Source organism: Euprymna scolopes, chromosome 21, assembly GCF_053919585.1.
Source record: "Euprymna scolopes isolate OS-2025 chromosome 21, ASM5391958v1, whole genome shotgun sequence".
NCBI classification, from domain to species: Eukaryota; Metazoa; Mollusca; class Cephalopoda; order Sepiida; family Sepiolidae; genus Euprymna; species Euprymna scolopes.
The window spans coordinates 40330473-40351743 of record NC_136502.1 but is presented as its reverse complement, the minus strand read 5'-3'; the positions used below and the strand labels follow the sequence as shown (position 1 = coordinate 40351743).

Here is a 21271-nt window from a genome sequence, read left to right as displayed (position 1 = left end):
ATTTCATTTAAATATACTTTATTTAAACCTGTGTAATCTATTACGATCTTTGCTGGCAAAAACTATTTTCTGTTGCATATTCACCTTTTTGAAACTGATAAAACTGTAAAAACACATTCATAACTTTTTTTCATGTTTCTGTAAATAAATATTTTAAAATATCTAAATAGTTTGACGAAACATATAACATTAATTTAAAAAAACATGGTTATTTGAAAAGATATGCGATTAAAAAAATAAATATAAGATTAATTGATAAATAAGTTTACATACTTTTATATATTTTTGTTATAAGAGGGTGAAAAAAAATAAACAAAATATATATGAAAATTATATCCATTTTGTGCTTCCATACCTCAATTGAGAGATGCGAGTGCCAGCTTCTGACATGTTTGAAAGTTAGGGTCTGGTTTTATGCACAATTATTAAATATAATTATGTGTTTTTTTCTCTCTTGTCTGTATTTTTTCAAATACATTGACTATTAAACAACTTTTTAAGAAATAATTTAAGCAAATCTAACATTTTTATTTGTATTTTGAAATGAAATTTACATATTCGTGATTTTAAAGTTAAATTTACAAATAACCAGCATTATCGAGTAGTGATTTTTTTATGCATTTATTTATTTATTTTAAACTATGCTGTTTTGAGGTGGAGGGGATCAAAAATATTTTGAACAAAATTTAAAGAAAACTTCCAAAAGATAAAGCCCTTTAAGTGATGCTTGCCTTTAATGAAAAAAATGTTTTTAAATTAAAAGAAGCCTCCTTAATTATTCAAAAGTGTTGATAAATGAACAATACAATGAGTTGTCATATTCTCTTTTTTATTTTTTGTCCTTTTTTTCTTTCAGTTGTTTCCCTTTTTTTTTTTTTTTTTGTCATTTATCTTTTTTTTTTATTTTAATCATTTTCCATTTTTTTCCCCCTTTCTTCCCCATTTCCTCTCTTCCTTTTTCTGTTTTTTTTTCCCTCTTTTTTTGACCTGGTTTTCATCCCTCCCTCTTTTTCTCTTCTGATTCTCTCTTTTTATTCTCATTAAAGACAATCACCACTTAATGATACAAAGATTTTTGGGTGAATTATTTAGGATAAGGATTGATAATTTATAATTGAATTTGGATTACTTTTCTACTATTCATATCTTGGTTATTATTATTTTCATGTTTCAGCTGATGGAACCTCTGACATTTTTTAAGCGAATCTTTTTAGATGAGGATTGATAATTTGAATTATTTGAATTATCTAAACTACTATTCTCATCTTGGTTGTTATTTTCACAACGTTGCAGCTGATGTAAAAAGTAATTTTAATTTTATTCTTGGCTACTATTGCTGATGGTGGAGATTGAACATTCAACCTTTATGTATTGAGTAACACTCAGTTCGAAGTGACAGTCTTTTGGAAGGTTCAGTCTTCAACACAGGTGATAATAATTCAGAATAAAAATAAAATTGTCTTCTATCTGGCTATGACTGACATGATGAGAAAAATCTACCCCTGTGGATTAAATAACGAGTTAAAAAAAGATGCGCCTGAAGGAGCTTGGAGGTTACATTGGACGAAACGTAACAATATCAACCAAGATGAAAAGAGTAATTCAAATAATCACTCTCAGACAAAGTTAAAAAAAAAGTCTTCAAATCCCGCATTATCAACCAAGTCTCGCATTATCAACCAAGTTCTTTCTAGTCTGAAATGGTGCAATGTTGCATCCCTGTGTCGGTTTTACAAGTAATTTAATGGAATACACTGTGATGAACTTATAGCACTTGTGCTCCTTCAATGTACATACTCTCAATTAACCCGACACGCAGCAAAATTCCACCCCTTCATTGTTGAGGTTTGTAGATGCCGAAAAACCTTTTACTCTCATAGTTTGAAATTGGAAGCCATGTTTAATTTCAGAAAAGTTTCCGATGGGTAGCTAATTTGTATAAGTTCTGGAGATGATCTGTATTAGTTTGAACTTTTAAATTTTATAGACGAAGACTAAAGGTCTTTCTTGTGTAGACACGAAAAATTATATATGCAAGAATTTTAAAAGATCCAATATTTTTATGAATCGATTCCAGTTTCTGATTGGTTGCTAGCAAAACTTGGCTCCATTTGATTGGTTAGTTCCTATCACCAGTGTCTATAAGTAGAACCTTCCAATTTTCTTTAATCATAGCCTCTTTTTATATAAAAAATATTTCAACAAATAGTTTCTTCTTCCAAAATGTTAGACATTGAAATTCCCTTTCTGTTTTCTGCTTCCTGGACTGTAGTAACCTGCAAAAGTTGGAATGTAATGTGAACAGATATTGTACTGTTCAACTCGCTACAGTTTCCAGTGAGACACAATCCCAAATATTAGCACCTTGTTTTCCAAGTGGCAATATACTTTGTTCCGGGTGAAAAAATTTTTTTTAAATATTTAAAAAAAAAAAAAAAAAAAATACAAATTATCAATCCTCATCTTAAATATTCTGTGACCTAATAATCAAACACCAATATATTCAAACGATTTGTGTGATATAAATATTAAAACGATTTGTGTGATATAAATATTCAAACGATTTGTGTGATATAAATATTCAAACGATTTGTGTGATATAAATATTAAAACGATTTGTGTGATATAAATATTCAAACGATTTGTGTAATATAAATATTAAAACGATTTGTGTGATATAAATATTCAAACGATTTGTGTGATATAAATATTCAAACGATTTGTGTAATATAAATATTCCAACGATTTGTGTGATATAAATATTAAAACGATTTGTGTAATATAAATATTCAAACGATTTGTGTGATATAAATATTCAAACGATTTGTGTAATATAAATATTAGAACGATTTGTGTGATATAAATATTAAAACGATTTGTGTAATATAAATATTCAAACGATTTGTGTGATATAAATATTCAAACGATTTGTGTAATATAAATATTCCAACGATTTGTGTGATATAAATATTAAAACGATTTGTGTGATATAAATATTAAAACGATTTGTGTGATATAAATATTCAAACGATTTGTGTGATATAAATATTAAAACGATTTGTGTGATATAAATATTCAAACGATTTGTGTGATATAAATATTAAAACGATTTGTGTAATATAAATATTCCAACGATTTGTGTGATATAAATATTAAAACGATTTGTGTGATATAAATATTCCAACGATTTGTGTGATATAAATATTAAAACGATTTGTGTAATATAAATATTCAAACGATTTGTGTAATATAAATATTCAAACGATTTGTGTGATATAAATATTCAAACGATTTGTGTGATATAAATATTAAAACGATTTGTGTGATATAAATATTCAAACGATTTGTGTGATATAAATATTAAAACGATTTGTGTGATATAAATATTCAAACGATTTGTGTGATATAAATATTAAAACGATTTGTGTGATATAAATATTCAAACGATTTGTGTGATATAAATATTAAAACGATTTGTGTAATATAAATATTCAAACGATTTGTGTAATATAAATATTCAAACGATTTGTGTGATATAAATATTAAAACGATTTGTGTAATATAAATATTCCAACGATTTGTGTGATATAAATATTAAAACGATTTGTGTAATATAAATATTCAAACGATTTGTGTGATATAAATATTAAAACGATTTGTGTGATATAAATATTCAAACGATTTGTGTAATATAAATATTAAAACGATTTGTGTGATATAAATATTCAAACGATTTGTGTAATATAAATATTCCAACGATTTGTGTGATATAAATATTAAAACGATTTGTGTAATATAAATATTCAAACGATTTGTGTGATATAAATATTCAAACGATTTGTGTGATATAAATATTAAAACGATTTGTGTAATATAAATATTCAAACGATTTGTGTAATATAAATATTAAAACGATTTGTGTGATATAAATATTCAAACGATTTGTGTGATATAAATATTAAAACGATTTGTGTGATATAAATATTAAAACGATTTGTGTGATATAAATATTAAAACGATTTGTGTGATATAAATATTAAAACGATTTGTGTGATATAAATATTCAAACGATTTGTGTGATATAAATATTCAAACGATTTGTGTGATATAAATATTCCAACGATTTGTGTGATATAAATATTAAAACGATTTGTGTGATATAAATATTCCAACGATTTGTGTGATATAAATATTCAAACGATTTGTGTAATATAAATATTCCAACGATTTGTGTGATATAAATATTAAAACGATTTGTGTTATATAAATATTCAAACGATGCGTGTAATATAAGTATTCAAACGATTTGTGTGATATAAATATTAGAAGAAATCGTCAATCATACTGCCATTTTTATCTTTCATGTCAATTCAACTTTGATTAAAAGAAAAGGTTATTTTCTCTTTAACAGAAACCTTTCCCAGAGGATGACTTCAATCGTGGGCCATTCAACTCTCACCCAAATTCCAGTAACCGTTCCGATACTTGGCCATCTCGAGATCGCCCCCACTGGCAGGAGAATCAATTCGGTTACGACAATGACAATTCCGGTTGGAATTCCGATAAACGTTCTTTTCCTGCTAATCCAAATATGGATCCTGACTACCGTAAAGGTTTTAACAGAGATTTTCCTTCCGATACGGGCCAACCACCATGGTCCGGTGATTTCCCTGGTCCACATTCTGATGGCAACGGCTATAACCAATCACGACCTCCTTTTCAAAATACAGCTCGTCCGATGGATTATGATTATCCTCCATACCGCAATATGCCCAATTCAAGGTACGAATATTTCTTCTTTACACACACACACACACACATCTTATATATCTATATATATATCTATATATATATAGATATATATATATATATATATATATATATATATATAAGACAAAACGGCTGCGCACGTTTTTGTATGTCCAGCAAAGGTTTTTTGTTTTTTTATGGGCTTCTTGGGGAGAGGGGGGGGTACTATTTCTTAGAACTGTTTATATACTCCCTAGATCATAATATCTAATATTTGCGAACAAACATCGTGTCTACATTTAATTTGATCAACTTTTATAAAATTCGCGCTGTTACTTCCTCTTACGTGTTTTTTTGTGTTTTTCATATAAAAGTGAAACTAAATTGAAAGAGAAGTCAGCTTCTCGGCCTTTCGTACCAGGATGTCCAGAAAGTAATCAGCTTTGATCAATCTGGGAGAAACCCCCTCATATCAGACAATCGCTATTTCAGTTGGACATTCCCTTTTTGTGGGGAGCTGGTTTTCTCCAACATCGTGGGGAAACAAATAAATGAAACGTCGGAAAGCCAACGTTCGTTTCTGCAAGTGAATTTTTTGATTGACATTGCTAAATTTGAACGCTTTCCATTTCCTATGGCTTCGTAGTGTAGCGGCTGCCTTCGTGTCACGGGTTCGAACCTACCTGCCTACTAACACTTTTTTTTTTCTTTTTTTTTTCGTGCTCAACACACACACTTCCAAACACTCGGACAACGCCAGGTACCCCCGCTAGTGTGCGTGTGTGTATATATATATATATATATATATATATATATATATATATGTGTAATATTTTTATTTATATAGACAAATATTACATAGTTGCTACACTGAACATGCTAATGTTCCAGACAATTGGTTGGCAAGAACCAAAAGTCCTCGTCAGGCGATGTAATAAAGCTTATGTACCACTGAAGGCATCTGGTTCTCAAATGAAAGAAATGAAATATATTTTTTTATATATATATATATATATATATATATATATATATATATATATAAAAATAAAATGTTAAAATGTTTAAAGTTAGCATTTTAACATTTTATTTTTATAAATATAAAAAAATATATTTAATTTCTTCCATTTGAAGATGCTTTATCTCGGTGAAGAATGTATTTATAAAAAGTGTTTAAATATTTAAATAATTATTTTATTGATAATTTTTGAAATTTTAAATAAAGAAAAGAAAAAAATTTTAAAATGAATAAAAGAAAATTATCATTCGTCAAATCCATTTGCCGTTTTATATAAGTTTTTCTTTTTTTTTTCTTTTTGCATGTAAAGGTTTTGAATGCGTTCATTTCATTTTATTTTTAAGTAATACTTAACTCGTGCAAAAATTTCTTTTTCAAAATACGACTTGAAACATGTATATTTGTTGTTTTATTTTTTTACGTAATACTTTACTCACACTGATGACACCAGCAGATCAACTGTTAGTGTTGAAAATTAAATTCAAACAACTTTTTCCATGCATTCATATGTGGTTTGATTCTTGTAAATAACTTTTGTGACCACAAAATGTTGACTTTTTTCTCTTTTTTTTTACTTCCTGTTAAACTTACAATGTTATGTTTTAGACACTATTTTTTTAGCCTCCTTTCCTGAACAGTGTCAGGGGTGGGGAATGGGGCTGTTTCAGTTGCTAATTATTTCATCTATTAGTTTTACTGTTATGTACGTTTGCTATACTGTGACATTTCAAATCTTGGTACTTGTACAGTTTAATCAAGACATTAAAAAATGAAAATATCGAAAAAAAGTTTAAATTGTATGTATCCGTTATGGAATGAAGTTCTCTGAAAAAAAAAAATTTCTCTTAATTTCATCAAGTAGTTTTTTTGTTTTTTTTACAGTGAAAAAACAATTTGTTATGATACCGAGCAAAAGGTTCGATTTTTAGGAAGAAAAGCTAGTATTAAAGATGGGGAGGGAGTGTTAGCACTTTACATGGAGTTATCTCCCCGTGGCGTTTCTAAAATCCAAACAAAAATTTAAAAAACTCCAAGGTGTCTGCCTTCAACGTGCTGTCATAAAAATGTGGTTTTCCGCTGTAAAAAAAAAAAAAAAAAAAAAAAAAAAAAAACTACTCGATCAAATTAAATTAAATTTTTTTTCAGAGATCTTCAGTTCAAAACGGATACGTACAATATAACCCTTTTTTCGATATTTTCATTTTTTAATGTCTTGATTAAACTTTGCAAGTACCCAAATCTTTTTCTTTTTTACTTCCTGTTATACTTACAATGTTATGTTTTAGACACAGGTGATATCGGACACAGTTCCAATTGCTAATCATTTTATCTATTAGTTTTACTACTGTGTATGTTTGGTTTACTGTGACATTTCAAATCGTCCTTTTCTTTTTTTGTCTCGCAGAGATGGTGATTATACTCAACAAGGACCGCCGACTGATGTTCCGCCTTACCCTGATAGACTCTCAGGAAATGAGTTCAATTCTCCTTATACAGAAACCATTGATTATGAACACAAATCTGCCAAAGAAATGTTTGACTATAGTGAAGGTAATTCATCTTGATTTCAGCCTTTTTTTTTTCATCGTTAGCTACTCACATCCCTGTTGTCAGTTTTATGTGTACAATGAATTCTACGCTTTTTTTATTATTCAAAAAAAAAAAAAGCATCTTTTTTTTAAATTGCTTCTCTGCTTTTTCGTTGAAATCTGCCCCTGCCTTTTTTTTTTTTTTTTTTTTTTTTTTTTTTTTTTTTTAATAAGGAATTGTTGATTTCTGCAAAATCATGAGACTTATTTTTTCATCTACTTGACTGAGTTTTATTTATTTTGGCTTTCTCTTTCTTGCTTTCCCTTCTTTTGTTTCTATTTTTTTCCTTTCATCTTCCTCTCTCTCTTTTTCTCTCTCTCTCTCTCTCTCTCTCTTGTCTTGGTGTGCCTTTATTCCTTTCATATCAATTCTCTCAGAAACCTGAAAATGTTAATTTTTCTGTGGAGGATGAAACTTCAAGCCATTCATGAACGTTTCATCAGACTTCCTGTCCTTCCCTATTCCTCCCCCTATTTTCACTGCCCCCCTCCCCCGCATTGTCTACTCCTATCACTGTATACCACACTTAGAGCATTGTAAATATTTGATTTTTGCTCAGACACAAAACCATTTCAGCTACGCATTTCTCTTTTCAGATCCACACAGGAATCAAGCTCCGACTGTCATTGATTACGGACACAAACATCCGAATCAACTTGATGAGCCAAAAGTTTTTACAGGTAAATTCTCTTTCTTTCTCTTTTTTTTTTTTTTTTTTTTTTTATTTAAGGGAGTCACCTTATTAAGGCCCAAAGGTCGCTTGAGGATAAGAGTAAATAAATGTAAGGTGGTCAGTGAGGTAACAACGTAGTGATCGTTAGTGGTGGAAATTGATACAATTTTATTATTTAAGGAGACAACTCCACAAGAACTTGTTTGCATTGAACATGAAAACGATCATGTTGTAGTTAGTTAGAATGCAGGCCAGTGGGATAGAATTCTACAGGCAAGCCGTTCTAGGAAAAAAGCTTTCTTCCTGAAATTTGTGTTTTAATTTAGGCACAGATAGAGAGTGGCAGAATTCTTGATAGTGGTTGTAGCTAGACAAGTACTTTTTTGTGAATGTTTGGTGGGGAGAGGCATAGATTGGAGCCTTCTGTAGGAAATAGATTGCAAAGAGGAGAAAAGGGCATCACCTACTAGGTTTTGAAGCCAGTTTTGAAGTTTAGGGTACACCGAGCAGCTCTTCCCCAGATGTAGCAACAATACTTGATTTTTAGGACTTATTTTGGTTCTTACACAATGTATGAAGTGTACATTGGAATGTACACTCTCTATTTTATTAATATAATTTTTTTATAACTTTTAACAGAGAATATTTGCACTGAAGCATATTTTAATAGGGGCCAGATTCATAGTGGAGCAACCTGAGTGGGGAGTTGAACAGCAAGGTGTCTGTTCACATGATATTTAAATTTTTGCATGTTGGTATAGTTGAGGAAACAGTAAATAGGGAGGGTGAAATCGAGGAGGGGGGATAGAATTTGTAATACAAATATGGGTTCTTGTCCCGAATTCTCCCATATTAAAAAAAACAAAACAAAAGTAAATAAAAATCTGTGATGTACGCATCTGTGACAGAGCAAAAATATCATATTCTAAAAATCGTGTAAATTGATCAGTTTTATTTTTTTTATAAAGAAAAATTATTTTTAAACGATTAATGGGAATTCGTAAGCATTACAACACAAATCTATTAAGAACGAATTGTTGAGTTATTTTCCTTGTTTTTATAGATTTCTTTTCAAAATGGCAAGCAAAACATGATACTCATAAAATTTGATTTCTTTTTTAAAAATAAAATTACTTGATCAATTTATATGAATTTTGGAATATGATATTTTCCTTTTGTTATGAGTATATACATCATACAGATTTTTTTTATATTGGGGGGAATTCTGGACAAGAACCAAAATTTGTTACACTTTTTGTTCTTAGCAACACCGGGTAGCCCTTCTAGTGAATAATAAAGAGCAATATACATTGATTTAAGATGCATTTAAAATGACAAATAAAAATGTTTATAAGATCCAAAAAACCAACAAAAGCAAAATGTGCACGATTACAAACTGACATTGATGAATTTCTTTCTCTTTTATCTTTTCCAGATACAGATCTTCGAGTCGGTTTATCAGATGGTAATCAAGAACAACCACGTAATGAACGAGGTAATCGGACGCATGTCGATAGAGACCGTAGTCCTTTAGATGCAGGAGACAAGCCGCGAGATAGTGAGCGAGACAGGTTTCATGGGGATGTGGATCGGCTGCGAGGAAGGGACAAAGATGCAGAGATGCGCAATCGAGATCTCAGAGACCGAAACCGGCCGATGGCAAGGGATCGCGACAGGGATCGAGACAGAGGCAGAGATCGAGATAAGTTCAGGGACGGAAGATACGATCCACATTCAAGAGTAAGAGAACGAATAGATGACGAGGACAAATGGAGCGACCGAAAGCATGATGATCGGAAATTTGATCGAAATTCGCGTGGAAGGTGAATATTTTCTGACATCTTATATACATACCTATTTTTATAAAGGGCAGTTGTGTGTGTGTGTACCTAAAAGTCAAAAACTACACAAGACACAACCCCAAAGTTGACATATTCTTTTTTAGTATTGCCTCTGACAGAATATAGACATATTTTTTTTTTTTCTGTCATATTCAGTGGAGGAGTTAGTTCAAATTTAGTTGGTGGGTGTGGGTGCATTTAAGGCATTTTTTCTCATCAATCTTTGGTGTAAAATGGTACTTGGGATATATATATATATATATATATATATATATATCTTTATTCGATTGGCAAAATTTTAGAATAATTATAAAAAAGTGAACCATATCGTAAATTCAATCAACTAAAAAATGGAAACCGGGGTGAGGAAAAGAAAAAAAATTATATATATAATGGGGCAAGTTATATGTACAATTAAATAAAATAAATAAGTCGATTAAAAAAACGATCGTTAAAATATACCCAAAGCGCTTTTCGTTCAGACAAACATTTTCAAGGGTTATAAGTCTGAAAATTATTATTTTTAGAATATTTGGTAGTGATATGGAATACGAGCGGAGAGGAGGTTAAGAAAAAAAAAAAAAAAAAAAAAAAAACCTGACTACCCAAATAATTCTAACTGAAGCCGGAGGTTTCTCTGCTTGCACAAAGTAGGGGGGTTAGCAATGATGGCAAGTGCTTCGAGGACAGACAGGTGGAACTTTGTGCGTCCTCGGTACAAAACAGAAAAACACTCCGGAGAGAAAACAAGACCGCACTCCTTTTTATCGACCAAGTGTTGACCGATGGACGATTCTATCAGTTGAGATTTTCTGGTAATAGGTTGATGATCCCGGATGAAACGGGGAACATGTTGGGCGATTCTGACCTGAAGACGCTGGGTCGTCTTGCCTATATAGACGGCACCACACCGACATTGAAATTTATAAATAATATTACTAGTTTGGGAGATAGGCAAGACATCCTTAGGAAATGAGGGAAAGGCGGTTTTTGTGGAAAAGGCAATACGGAGCGATAGAGCACCAAAATTAGAAGACACCAGAGAGGAAATCTTATCGCAAATAAGTTGGCCTTCAAGTCCAATCCAGGGTAACCTAAGGTATACCGGAAATCTACATGGACCGTATTTTGGTAGCTCAGAAAAGGATTGAATTTTTTTATTAATAACTAAGTTAACTAATGGAGGTGGATATCCATTAGTAATAAAAATCCTTTTAATGTTTTCAATTTCCACATCAATAAAATTTTGGGTAGTCAGGTTTTTTTTTTGTTTTTTTTTTTCTTAACCTCCTCTCCGCTCGTATTCCATATCACTACCAAATATTCTAAAAATAATAATTTTCAGACTTATAACCCTTGAAAATGTTTGTCTGAACGAAAAGCGCTTTGGGTATATTTTAACGATCGTTTTTTTAATCGACTTATTTATTTTATTTAATTGTACATATAACTTGCCCCATTATATATATAATTTTTTTTCTTTTCCTCACCCCGGTTTCCATTTTTTAGTTGATTGAATTTACGATATGGTTCACTTTTTTATAAATATATATATATATATATATATATATATATATATATATATATATATATATATATTAGAGAGAAAGAGAAGAATTTTTTTAAAATAGACATTGCACAGACTTTTTAATGCTTCTATTTTGTTGTCCATACCCTCAGGGGTAACTCTGCTGGTCTTGTTTCTGTTTCTGAAGGTTGAAGGTTCAATCTTCTGTGTAGGTGACACTCAAAATGCAATTGTGAATTACTTCGGACTTCGTCAATCATGGCTGATGGAAGGAGAGCATGCTACTCTCGTGGATTAAATTTTCAATCTATTTTAACATTTTGTATATTAAACCTGGTCATTATTTCATTGCTTTGTTTTTATTTAGTAATAAATAGACAAAATGTGGGGTTTTCACTCCCTGTTTCAGTGTACTCTCTCTCTCTCTCAACGCCAGAACCAACCTTTAATAGAGCACAATTTCTGATAAATTGTGAGGATCAAAAATGTAATCAGAATTTGTGTGGAATATCTTGTGACATCTTGGCAGTTGTTTGAGTGTCCATTTAAAGTCAGAAACTACACAAGACACCCCCACAATGCTGATATATTCTTTTTTTCAGCATTGAATCAGATAGAATATAGAAACAATTTTTTTTCTGTCATATTCATTGGAGGGATGGGGATAAATTTAGTTGGTAGGTGCGGGGTGCATTTCAAAAAATTTTTTTCCCCATCATTAACCTTTAGTATGAACTAGTACTTGTAATAGAGAGATATCTTAAAAAAAGACTTTTCGCACTTTTCTATTTTGTTGTCCATGCCTCCCTGGCAATTCCGGGTGATTATGTTATTATATAGTACCTATTTACTATGCCTCCTCACGGGACAGAGTTAGACACCAGGGTCGTTTTTTAACGTAGTAATTGACAAGGAGGTGCTCAAGTTTGAAAAGATACACCAGAGAAAGATCGGAGGTTACATCCGTGGTTTTTTACATGACGGCACACTATTGAGTTTTTTATTTTTTGCAGCTCACCTATCACGCAAAATTAAATACTTTCTACTTCTAAAGCCTCTTTGCAAAAACATTGATTAAAAAAATAAAGATTATATAAGAATTTTTATTTGCATAAATCAACATATTCTGTATCGAAATCAAATATGCTGACAACTTCCTAATATTTTGATTAATTGTCCGATTACTAATAAAAGCTTACCAATTAGTATGTGCAAATGATGTAAATTTTAGAAATTCAACAATTTTTGAATTGAGCAGTATCATCATGATTAAGAAATTTAATGTCTCTGTGCTTTTATCTCTTTGCGGCAATCACGGCACTGTAAAAAGTTTTCTCCACTGTTTATCTGTGCCAAAACCAAAACGTAGATTCCATGAACAAAGTTTCTTTCTTAGAAGTGCACGCCTGTGGAACTCTTCCGTTTGCCTGTTTCCCACCTGAGTACAACTTGGATGTCTTCAAGTCCAACATAAACAAATTCCTGATGAACCGCCCCCCCCCCTTAAGTAAGCACTTTATCAAATTTCAACACTAACGTACTGTACACGCAATAACCCTTATCCCAGAGTGGCTTCCGGGCCTTGATAAGTGGTGACCACCTTGTTAAAAAAAAAAAAAAATAGTTGGGAATGATTGGGTTATATAGTCCAAAATGTGAAGATAATAACCAGGATGAGAATAATAGTTTTAATAATACAAATAATTAATCTTTATTTCAAAAAATTGCAAAACTAAAAAATTTAATTGAATTAATTTTTGGAATTATTTTTGAGATAAATAAATCTGTATAATTTATTTTATTTAATCATCTTTTAGTTGTTGTTTTCTACAACGTTTCGACCAATTATTCCCCTGGTCTTCGTCAGGTTAACCGCGACGGGATAGGAATTTCAAATCCTCCAACTACATCCACGGCAAATACTGCCTTCAATAGTTGTTGTCATCTAACCACTGTTTGGTCAACTAATCCTCTGACTGAATTTGGGTGGGATTGAAATCCACTACCTCCAATGCTCACTTGGAATCTTGGATATTCCTGCATCTCTATCCACTACGCCACAGGCCCCAAAGGGGCAATCAGGTTGGATTTTTTGGTCTTATAAATCCACCATCTTCCAACTGTTGGGTCCGTACTGATTTTTATGTTATTGAATTAATTTTTGGAACTATTCTGGAGTTGAGTAAATTTTTATAATTGATTTTATATAATTTTGACTATTATCCTCATCACCAAAACGTCGTAAATTAAATAAAATCAAATTATAAGTTTTTTTCTTGCTGTTTTCAGATATAACAGTCCAAATCGAGGTTATCACGCTGCAGATGCACCACGGTCTGGGGAATCATATTCTAAATGTCGGCCACCTGTGCAGACTGAGACCAAAGCTGAACTCGTATCTGCTGATGATTTATTGTGCAAACCTGGACGAGATAAGCGGCCGCCTCAAGTTGTTGTCATCATTCGTGGTTTACCTGGTTCTGGTAAGACTTATGTCAGTAAACTCATCCGTGTAAGTATTACTATATTTACTTTTATAATTTTTAGCTTTGTATGTTTTTTTTGTTCTTGGCAAGAATTCCTCCTATATCAGAAAATCAATTTGATCATTTAACATGATTTTTGGAATATTTTCGTTTTGTCATGGGAACATACATCATATATGTTTGTTCATCTTTGTCATATAAATAAAGCGAAACTAATCGAAGCGAAGTAGGCCGCCTGTCTTTTCTGCCAGGAATCTCTTGAAAGCAATTAACTTTGATCAATGTAGGGAAAACCCTTCATATTAAACAATTGCTATTCATTTGGAGAGCTCCCCCTTTCTGGGGGTGAGCTGATTTTCCCTAACATCGTGGGGAAGCAAAATATGGCAGAAACTGGCCTGGAGGCAACCTTCGCTTCTGCGCCTGCGTGAACTCATTTCTCCAAGTCAACTTTTTAATCGTTAAATTTGAACGCTTTTCACTTCCTCTCGCCTCGTAGCGTAGCGGTAAGATCTCGGCTTTTTTCCTTCACTTTCTTTTCCATCTTTGCATCACAAGTTCGAGCCTGCCTACCTACTAACACTTTTTTTTTTTCCATGCACCCCTGCTAGTGGATACATACATCATACAGATTATTCTTTTTGTTTTTTAATATGGGGGATTCTAGACAAGAACCATATTTTTTGATATTTTGAAATTTATATGATTGAAAAAATAAACTGTTAGAAATAATAAAATGGAAATTTTAAAATTTTACTCTAATTTAAATTTTTTCGTCAATAGACACATATCAGAGAAAATAGATACCATTTCATATATAATTGTTTTGGTTGTGGTCTATGTAAAGGATGTTTTAAACGGTATCAGGACAATCTTCATTCACAAACGTTCATTCTTGATTGGAGAGTGTCATCCTGGGACTGTTCAAAACGTCTCACTAATCAACTACAACCAAAAATAACTTTAAAAAAAAAAAAATCTTGTACTATCAGATCAGGCTGTCTGAAGATACTGGCTTCTTTGCCTAAAATACACCAAACATTGATTTATAGTTCTTTTCCTTTCCCTTTGCAAAACTCAATCATGTTCTGCAAAGTTTAAAAAAACAAAAATCATAATTTTCCTCCACAAAACAACCAAACCAAACAGCATGACAAAGTATTTGAAGATTTGAAGACATAAACAAGTTAAAGCATACATTTACCTGATTCGATATTAAATAACGTGACAAGGGTTGATATGCTGTAAAGCAAAACAACTAAACTTTTAAAAAGTTAGTAAACAGTGCGTCTGTTGATATTTCCGAAATGAAAATGTAGTGACCTGAAGGTTAAGTTAGTCTCAAACTCCAACTCTGAGTTACAGCCTATTGATAGTTGTCCCCACAAAGAAATGGTGCTAGATAACATCTTGGAGATAGTAGACTCTTTCTGGTACCTGGGAGATATGCTGAGTGTATGTAGTGGCTGTGAATTTTGTACAACCACAATGTTGAAATTAGCATAGCCGAAATTTTGTTACCTCTGATAGTTTCACAGCCGTCCTCTTTTACATCCAGGATAAGTTGTATAGCAACTATGCCAGAAGCATTGTTATATGACAGCAAATGCTGAGCCCTTGTGATATCATGTCTCATCCGACTACAGCACAATGATAGATCGTTGATTACATGACTCTGCAGTATGAAATCTGCCATAACTCAACACATTCCATCCATCTATAGCCTTGAACCCCTGGAGGGTCATAGGCCATCCACAACTTTGTAGATGCTTTTGTAGCGAGGTGTTCTTTTTTCAGGGTGAGGGTGCTGGCCCCGTGCCTAACCTTCCCAGAAGGTACATACAGCGTCTAGCCTTCTCAAATGGTCATCCATCTGGTACTGGCCAGGCTCAACGTTGCTTAACTTCAGTGATCTGGCAGGAACCGGTGTGTCAATATGATTGTGCCGTACTAAACTCAACACATTAGGTTAGTGGATTTTCTGAAAGCGTTAGATTTGCCCAGATGTTATCTTACAGATGAACCAGTTAAACTAGTATGGTCATGTACAGCGCTTGTTCTCTTGGATAAACCATTGAGGAAGTATAGATGTCTTGGATTGTAGGTAGGTTGGTTGGCCAAGGAATTGAGTAGATCTGCTAGAATAATCTTTTGCAAAATAGACATAGATATTAGCGGTCTGCTATTTTGAAATTGTCAATCATAAACTGCAGTTACCTCCCCTAGTATTTGTCAATCATAAACTACAGTTACCTCCCCTGCATTTTAAAAACTTCATTAACAATTACGACAAAAATTTATACTTCGATAAATTTTGATTTTACTCGTAATTATTTTTCTACTCCATCATTTTCTTTTTATTTATTGTTGCAATTTTTATTAACCTTGAAATGATATGCAAGTGTGTAATATTTCTACCGAATATGCATTTATTTGAAATTGAATTATGCTGTACAATCACCAAATATTTTATTAAAAATATTCTGTTTATGGCTATCATTTTGAATGTTTGGCTGCTGTTCTAAGTTTTTTTCAGGCACTGTTTCATTATAGTTGATAATCTTTGAGTAATTCTAAATGGGACTATCCCAATTTATTTCAAGTTTTGTTTCCCCTATTTATATTTACTTCTACCACATGAAGTCTGTCTGACAAAAGGTTGGTTTTTAATGTGGGGAAATTTCAACTCCCTAAAAAGGAGCCCCTGGATTGGGATAAAAATAAAAATTCTCCTAATCTAGAAGTAATTTCTCTTACTGACCAAAGAGAAAACAGATGAAGTATAGTATCAAAACAGATACTACATTTGGATCTTTGCTAAGAGTTTTGTTTTTATCGTATAACTCAATCAAAGCCAGAGCACCTACAGTTTGGACCATCGTGGCAGACTGGACTATTCAGTATTTCAATGTTTTCTTAAAGACTATGGAGTCCAATATCTTCTTAGAAACAATGGCAGTCCAATATCTTCTTAGAAACAATGGCAGTCCAATATCTTCTTAGAAACAATGGCAGTCCAATATTTTCTTAGTAACAAATGCAGATAGTAGAATGTTGAGGTTAGATGGTTTCACTTCCTTCATAAAAAAAAATTTTGTCCATCCCTTTATAAGAGTGAATCTTCACATAAATTATAAAAATAAAACTATAATAATCAATAGAAATGGATTGTTAAAGAAAGGGAAAATAATGTATTTATTTTATATGGGATATGCAGTTGAGTGTTCTTGTTGGCTGAGATATAACTTTGATTGGTCTTGTAACATTCTAGGCAATCCACTCTTTTTGTCTGTCTTCTCCCTTTGAGAAGTTAGTTTATTGCTGATCGCCTGAGGTGCCCCCTCTGAGGAATATTGAGGGGGGTTGCTCTCAAGGGTGCTGGCTCTTCAAATTCCACTTTCCAACACTTGTATCACATCATTCTGCCATCGGAAGGTAATAAATATCGATAAGTGCTGGCTGGTAATAGTTGTTTCTTGAGAGCTTGATATCTTCAAGTGAAGAAAACTTTGCTTAAAGTGTCTAATTGATGGGTGGTAGGAGGAAATGTCTTGTATCTTTTTTCATGGATGTATCAAAGATCATTAAAAATTTCCAGATGGAGTTCTTAAAAGGTATGGTCAAAACTGCTATGCCTTATCGTTTGACCAAAAGAAGTATTCATAGAAGGGGCCATGTTTTCAATTAACCTCCTGGTCATCTTCACCACTCCAAGGTTAGCAAAGACGCCCGGGAGGCCAACTAAAGATGTGGTTACACATTATCAAAACAAACAGCGAACTAAGCTCCAGTCAACAGGTTTACAGTGTTCACTGCTGGTCCTGGGACTGGCTATCCATTACTATCGTGTGTAGTCTGCATTCATTTTGTAATGTACGTTCTACAGGAGGAGCCTGTTTAACCCATCCTGCATGACTCTCACCTCAAATCGAGTCTAGCCAAACAACCTCACTTGAGCTGCTCTCTGCAAGAGTAAACAAATGTCAATGTTTATGATGGCTACACCCTTTCCTCTTACTCATCAATTGCCTTTCTCGTAATTTTAATTTTTTCTTTTTTACACAAGTTTCCGTTTCTCACATCGTGGATAGAAATCACTGTTGTTGCATTAATGTTTTCTTTTAATTTGTTTAGGACAAAGAAACCAGTAATGGTGGTACGGCCCCTCGAATGTTGTGTATGGATGATTATTTTATGGTAGAAGTTGAAAAAGTAGAAAAAGACACAGAAACTAATAAAATGGTGAAGAAAAAAGTAAGTAGTGAAAAAAAAGATAATTTATTTGATTAACATTTTAAAACTGAATTGTCTCCTCCTTCTGTAAAATTATTATTTTATTATAATATTTGATTTGGTTGTATAAAAATAATATTAACAGTATTTTCCATTTAGATAGATATTGATATAGGTGACATGATAAACTTGTTGGAAAGAGATGACCTAACCGACCCAGGATGAATGCCGCAACTTTAACCATAATGGCGTTAAACTGAATATTCTACTACATCAAATGAATACGTGTCCTGGAATCTGGCTAAATCAAAAACAAGACCACAAGATAAAATATAACATATAGTTACTTGGTTAATTATAGACATGGAAAGTGATATTCTATACTGCTTTATAAACTCTAGCTTGCAGAGTTAATGAGGATTTTCAATAAACACTATGAATTTCATAAAGAAATCAAGTGTTAGCCCAGGGAGGGGAGGCGTGGGGCTTGATCTTTGATAACTTACCAAAATAAAATGAAAAAAAATATGGTACTTGTACCGTTTAATCAAGACATTAAAAATTGAAAATATAAAAAAAAAAGGGGGGGTTATATTGTACATATCCGTTATGGAATGAAGTTCCCTGAAAAAAAAAAATTCACTTAATTTGATCAAGTGCTTTTCTTTTTTTTTTTTTCTTTTACAGCGAAAAAAACAATTTATGACACAGAGCAAAAGGTAGTCATGTATCGATTTTTAGGAAGAAAAGCTAGTCTTAAAGGTGTAGAGGGAGTGTCGGCACTTTAAATTAAGTTATCTCCCTGTGGCATGTTCAAAAACTCAAAGATGACTACCTTCATTGTGCTCTCATAAAAATGGGTTTTTCCGCTGTAAAAAAAAATACTCAATCAAATTAAGTGAATTTTTTTTCAGAGATCTTCAGTCCAAAACCGATACATACAATATAACCCTTTTTCAATATTTTCTTTTTTTAATGTCTTGATTAAACTATACAAGTACAATATATATATATATATATATATATATATATATATAAAATTTTTGAATGCAAGTTGCCATATAATTATTTTCACAATCAAACAATGCCACAGTTTGCACAAACAGTTAAAGCCACAGACCTGAAGTTCTAGATTCAAGTTTTGCCCTCTTTTAGGTTCATCAGTAGAACACATCCAAACTCGACATCTAATCAATAAACTTTTTGCAATGGTGAAATAATAAGTTCCTGTGTCTATTGACAAGTTACTGATACACTTGTCATAAATTCTGTGTATCTCATAAAAAAATCAATGTTAGCACCAGGAAGGGGACCCCCCCCCTCCCCTGCATTTCTGAGAATTTATTAAAATAAAATAATAAAAAATGTAGTCACACCATGGAACCAATCAACCTTGCATGAACACTTAATTTTGTAATTTGTCATTAATTGAATCAGTGAATGTTTTTGTTTTACATTTTTATGTTGCTTACAAATTTCCAATAACAATAGTCACTAATAATTGCTGTAGAAAAGCATAAGCTGTTTGGTATTTTGGAATAGTAAATGTTGCTAGAAAAACAGGTACATACATACATGCTGTTATATTGCCGGGATTAACTGGAGATGAGGTGCTGGACAGACTGGTTTTGCCTGGCTCTCTCTCTTCCTTAGTCTCTCCAAAGGATTGTTAATTGATTTCTTTGAATAGTGTTGTATTGGAAGATGTGGAGTTATTGTGTACCTTGGTCCTACCATTGTTCCATTCCAGCAAAGTACAGCAGAAGTTGATTATTGAGTTCATGCTGCTAGATTCACTTTTCTACACCTCCAGGGGTCTTTATAGGGGAAGGAGACATAGAAAGATTTCAATAAAGATAGATTTATTTATCAATCTGTCATCCAGTCAGTCCTTCTCTATGGCTACAAGACATAGCCGATGTTGGTGGCTGATTAGTGGAAGCTTGAAGTTTTTGACAATGACAGTCTTTGCCACGTCTTCCATTGCCAGCAAGTTGACCATGTCTGAACTGCTGTTTTCTGCCATCTTAAGTGTCTGCCATCTGTCGTGTTGCAGCAATGTCTTTTCTGGGTTAGACATGCAGTGTGGCACTCAGAGGAAGAGCTAATTCACCATGTAATTCTCGCTGTCTAAGTGGTGCAATTGTGTCCATGGACAGCTGCTGAGGACCTGGCTGAGCTCTCAGATCCATGGGTGGTTGGCTTTCGACAGTGGAATCATGATTGGCTAACCATCTTGTGTGACCTTGTTCTGGATAGCCATGCATGGCCGCAATGATTTGAAATCTAGTGCAGGCCAGAGTAGAAGCTCACTAGACCCTACCAGGGTGAATGTTGTTGCAACAATATACACACAAATTGTAAGATTACAGAGCATCAATTCTTTTATCCAATTGAATTATTGGTAGCTCATTACATTAGGCAAATGGGGTCTTCTAATGTTGATATGTAACAATTCATTCTCTCTCCCCTTTGTTCTGTCATAGCAGCCGTTGTAACTAGTAACAGCACAAAATCGTTTAGGGTTCAACAATGCTTTTGGCAGGTTTCTTTTTCAGTATACATCCTCCGATGCTAGTAGGTCAGGATGTCTGAAGATACCGACTTCCTGGCCTAAAATGCACCGACATTAATGTTAGTTTTTCGCCTTTACATTTGCAAAACTCAATCATGTTCTGCAAAGCCAAAAGCAAAAGCTACAATTTTACTCTACAAAACAACCAAACCAAACACCATGAATAAATATTTGAAGATGCCAAACCAAACCAGTATACATCCAAAATATGCCAAGCATATGCCCCCGCCCTATATAGGAATAGGAGCAGCTGATCCAAAGCAAGATTGCTCTCTTTGTTTTTGAGTGCATAATTGAGAAAAAAAGGTACAAGTTTACTCAGTTTATCCGCTATGTGTCTTCAGTGACTTCTTGTCAATGATGTAAGCTTCTGACATGTAACCCTAATTCTAATCTTTGCATTTATAATAGAATTTTCCACTACTCTTACCTTATTTGGAAAATATGGTTATGAACATTATTTTCACATTCTTACTAGGGCTCTATATTGCGAGTGAATCAGTCGCATTTGCGAGTGATTTTTCAAAATGGTGACTAAAAATAATGAAACGCTTATCTTTTGGCGATTGCACATCTTCCAA

At 32.7% G+C, this 21271-nt stretch overlaps 1 protein-coding gene across 3 annotated transcripts in view; it reads left to right on the top strand.

Annotated features, from left to right (window-relative positions):
- The window catches only part of LOC145242148 (uncharacterized), a 95473-nt gene that overhangs the window by 48552 nt on the left and 25650 nt on the right, over positions 1–21271 (top strand). For all 3 annotated transcript variants that reach the window (XR_013862659.1, XM_080105125.1, XM_080105124.1), the window contains 6 exons: positions 4412–4782; positions 7170–7315; positions 7951–8034; positions 9463–9850; positions 13686–13908; positions 18017–18136. Coding sequence is in view for 2 of the 3 variants with exons in the window: in XM_080105125.1 (XP_079961251.1) it covers positions 4412–4782; positions 7170–7315; positions 7951–8034; positions 9463–9850; positions 13686–13908; positions 18017–18136 (1332 nt within the window). In the remaining variant the exon portion in view is untranslated. The remainder of the gene's footprint in view (positions 1–4411; positions 4783–7169; positions 7316–7950; positions 8035–9462; positions 9851–13685; positions 13909–18016; positions 18137–21271) is intronic.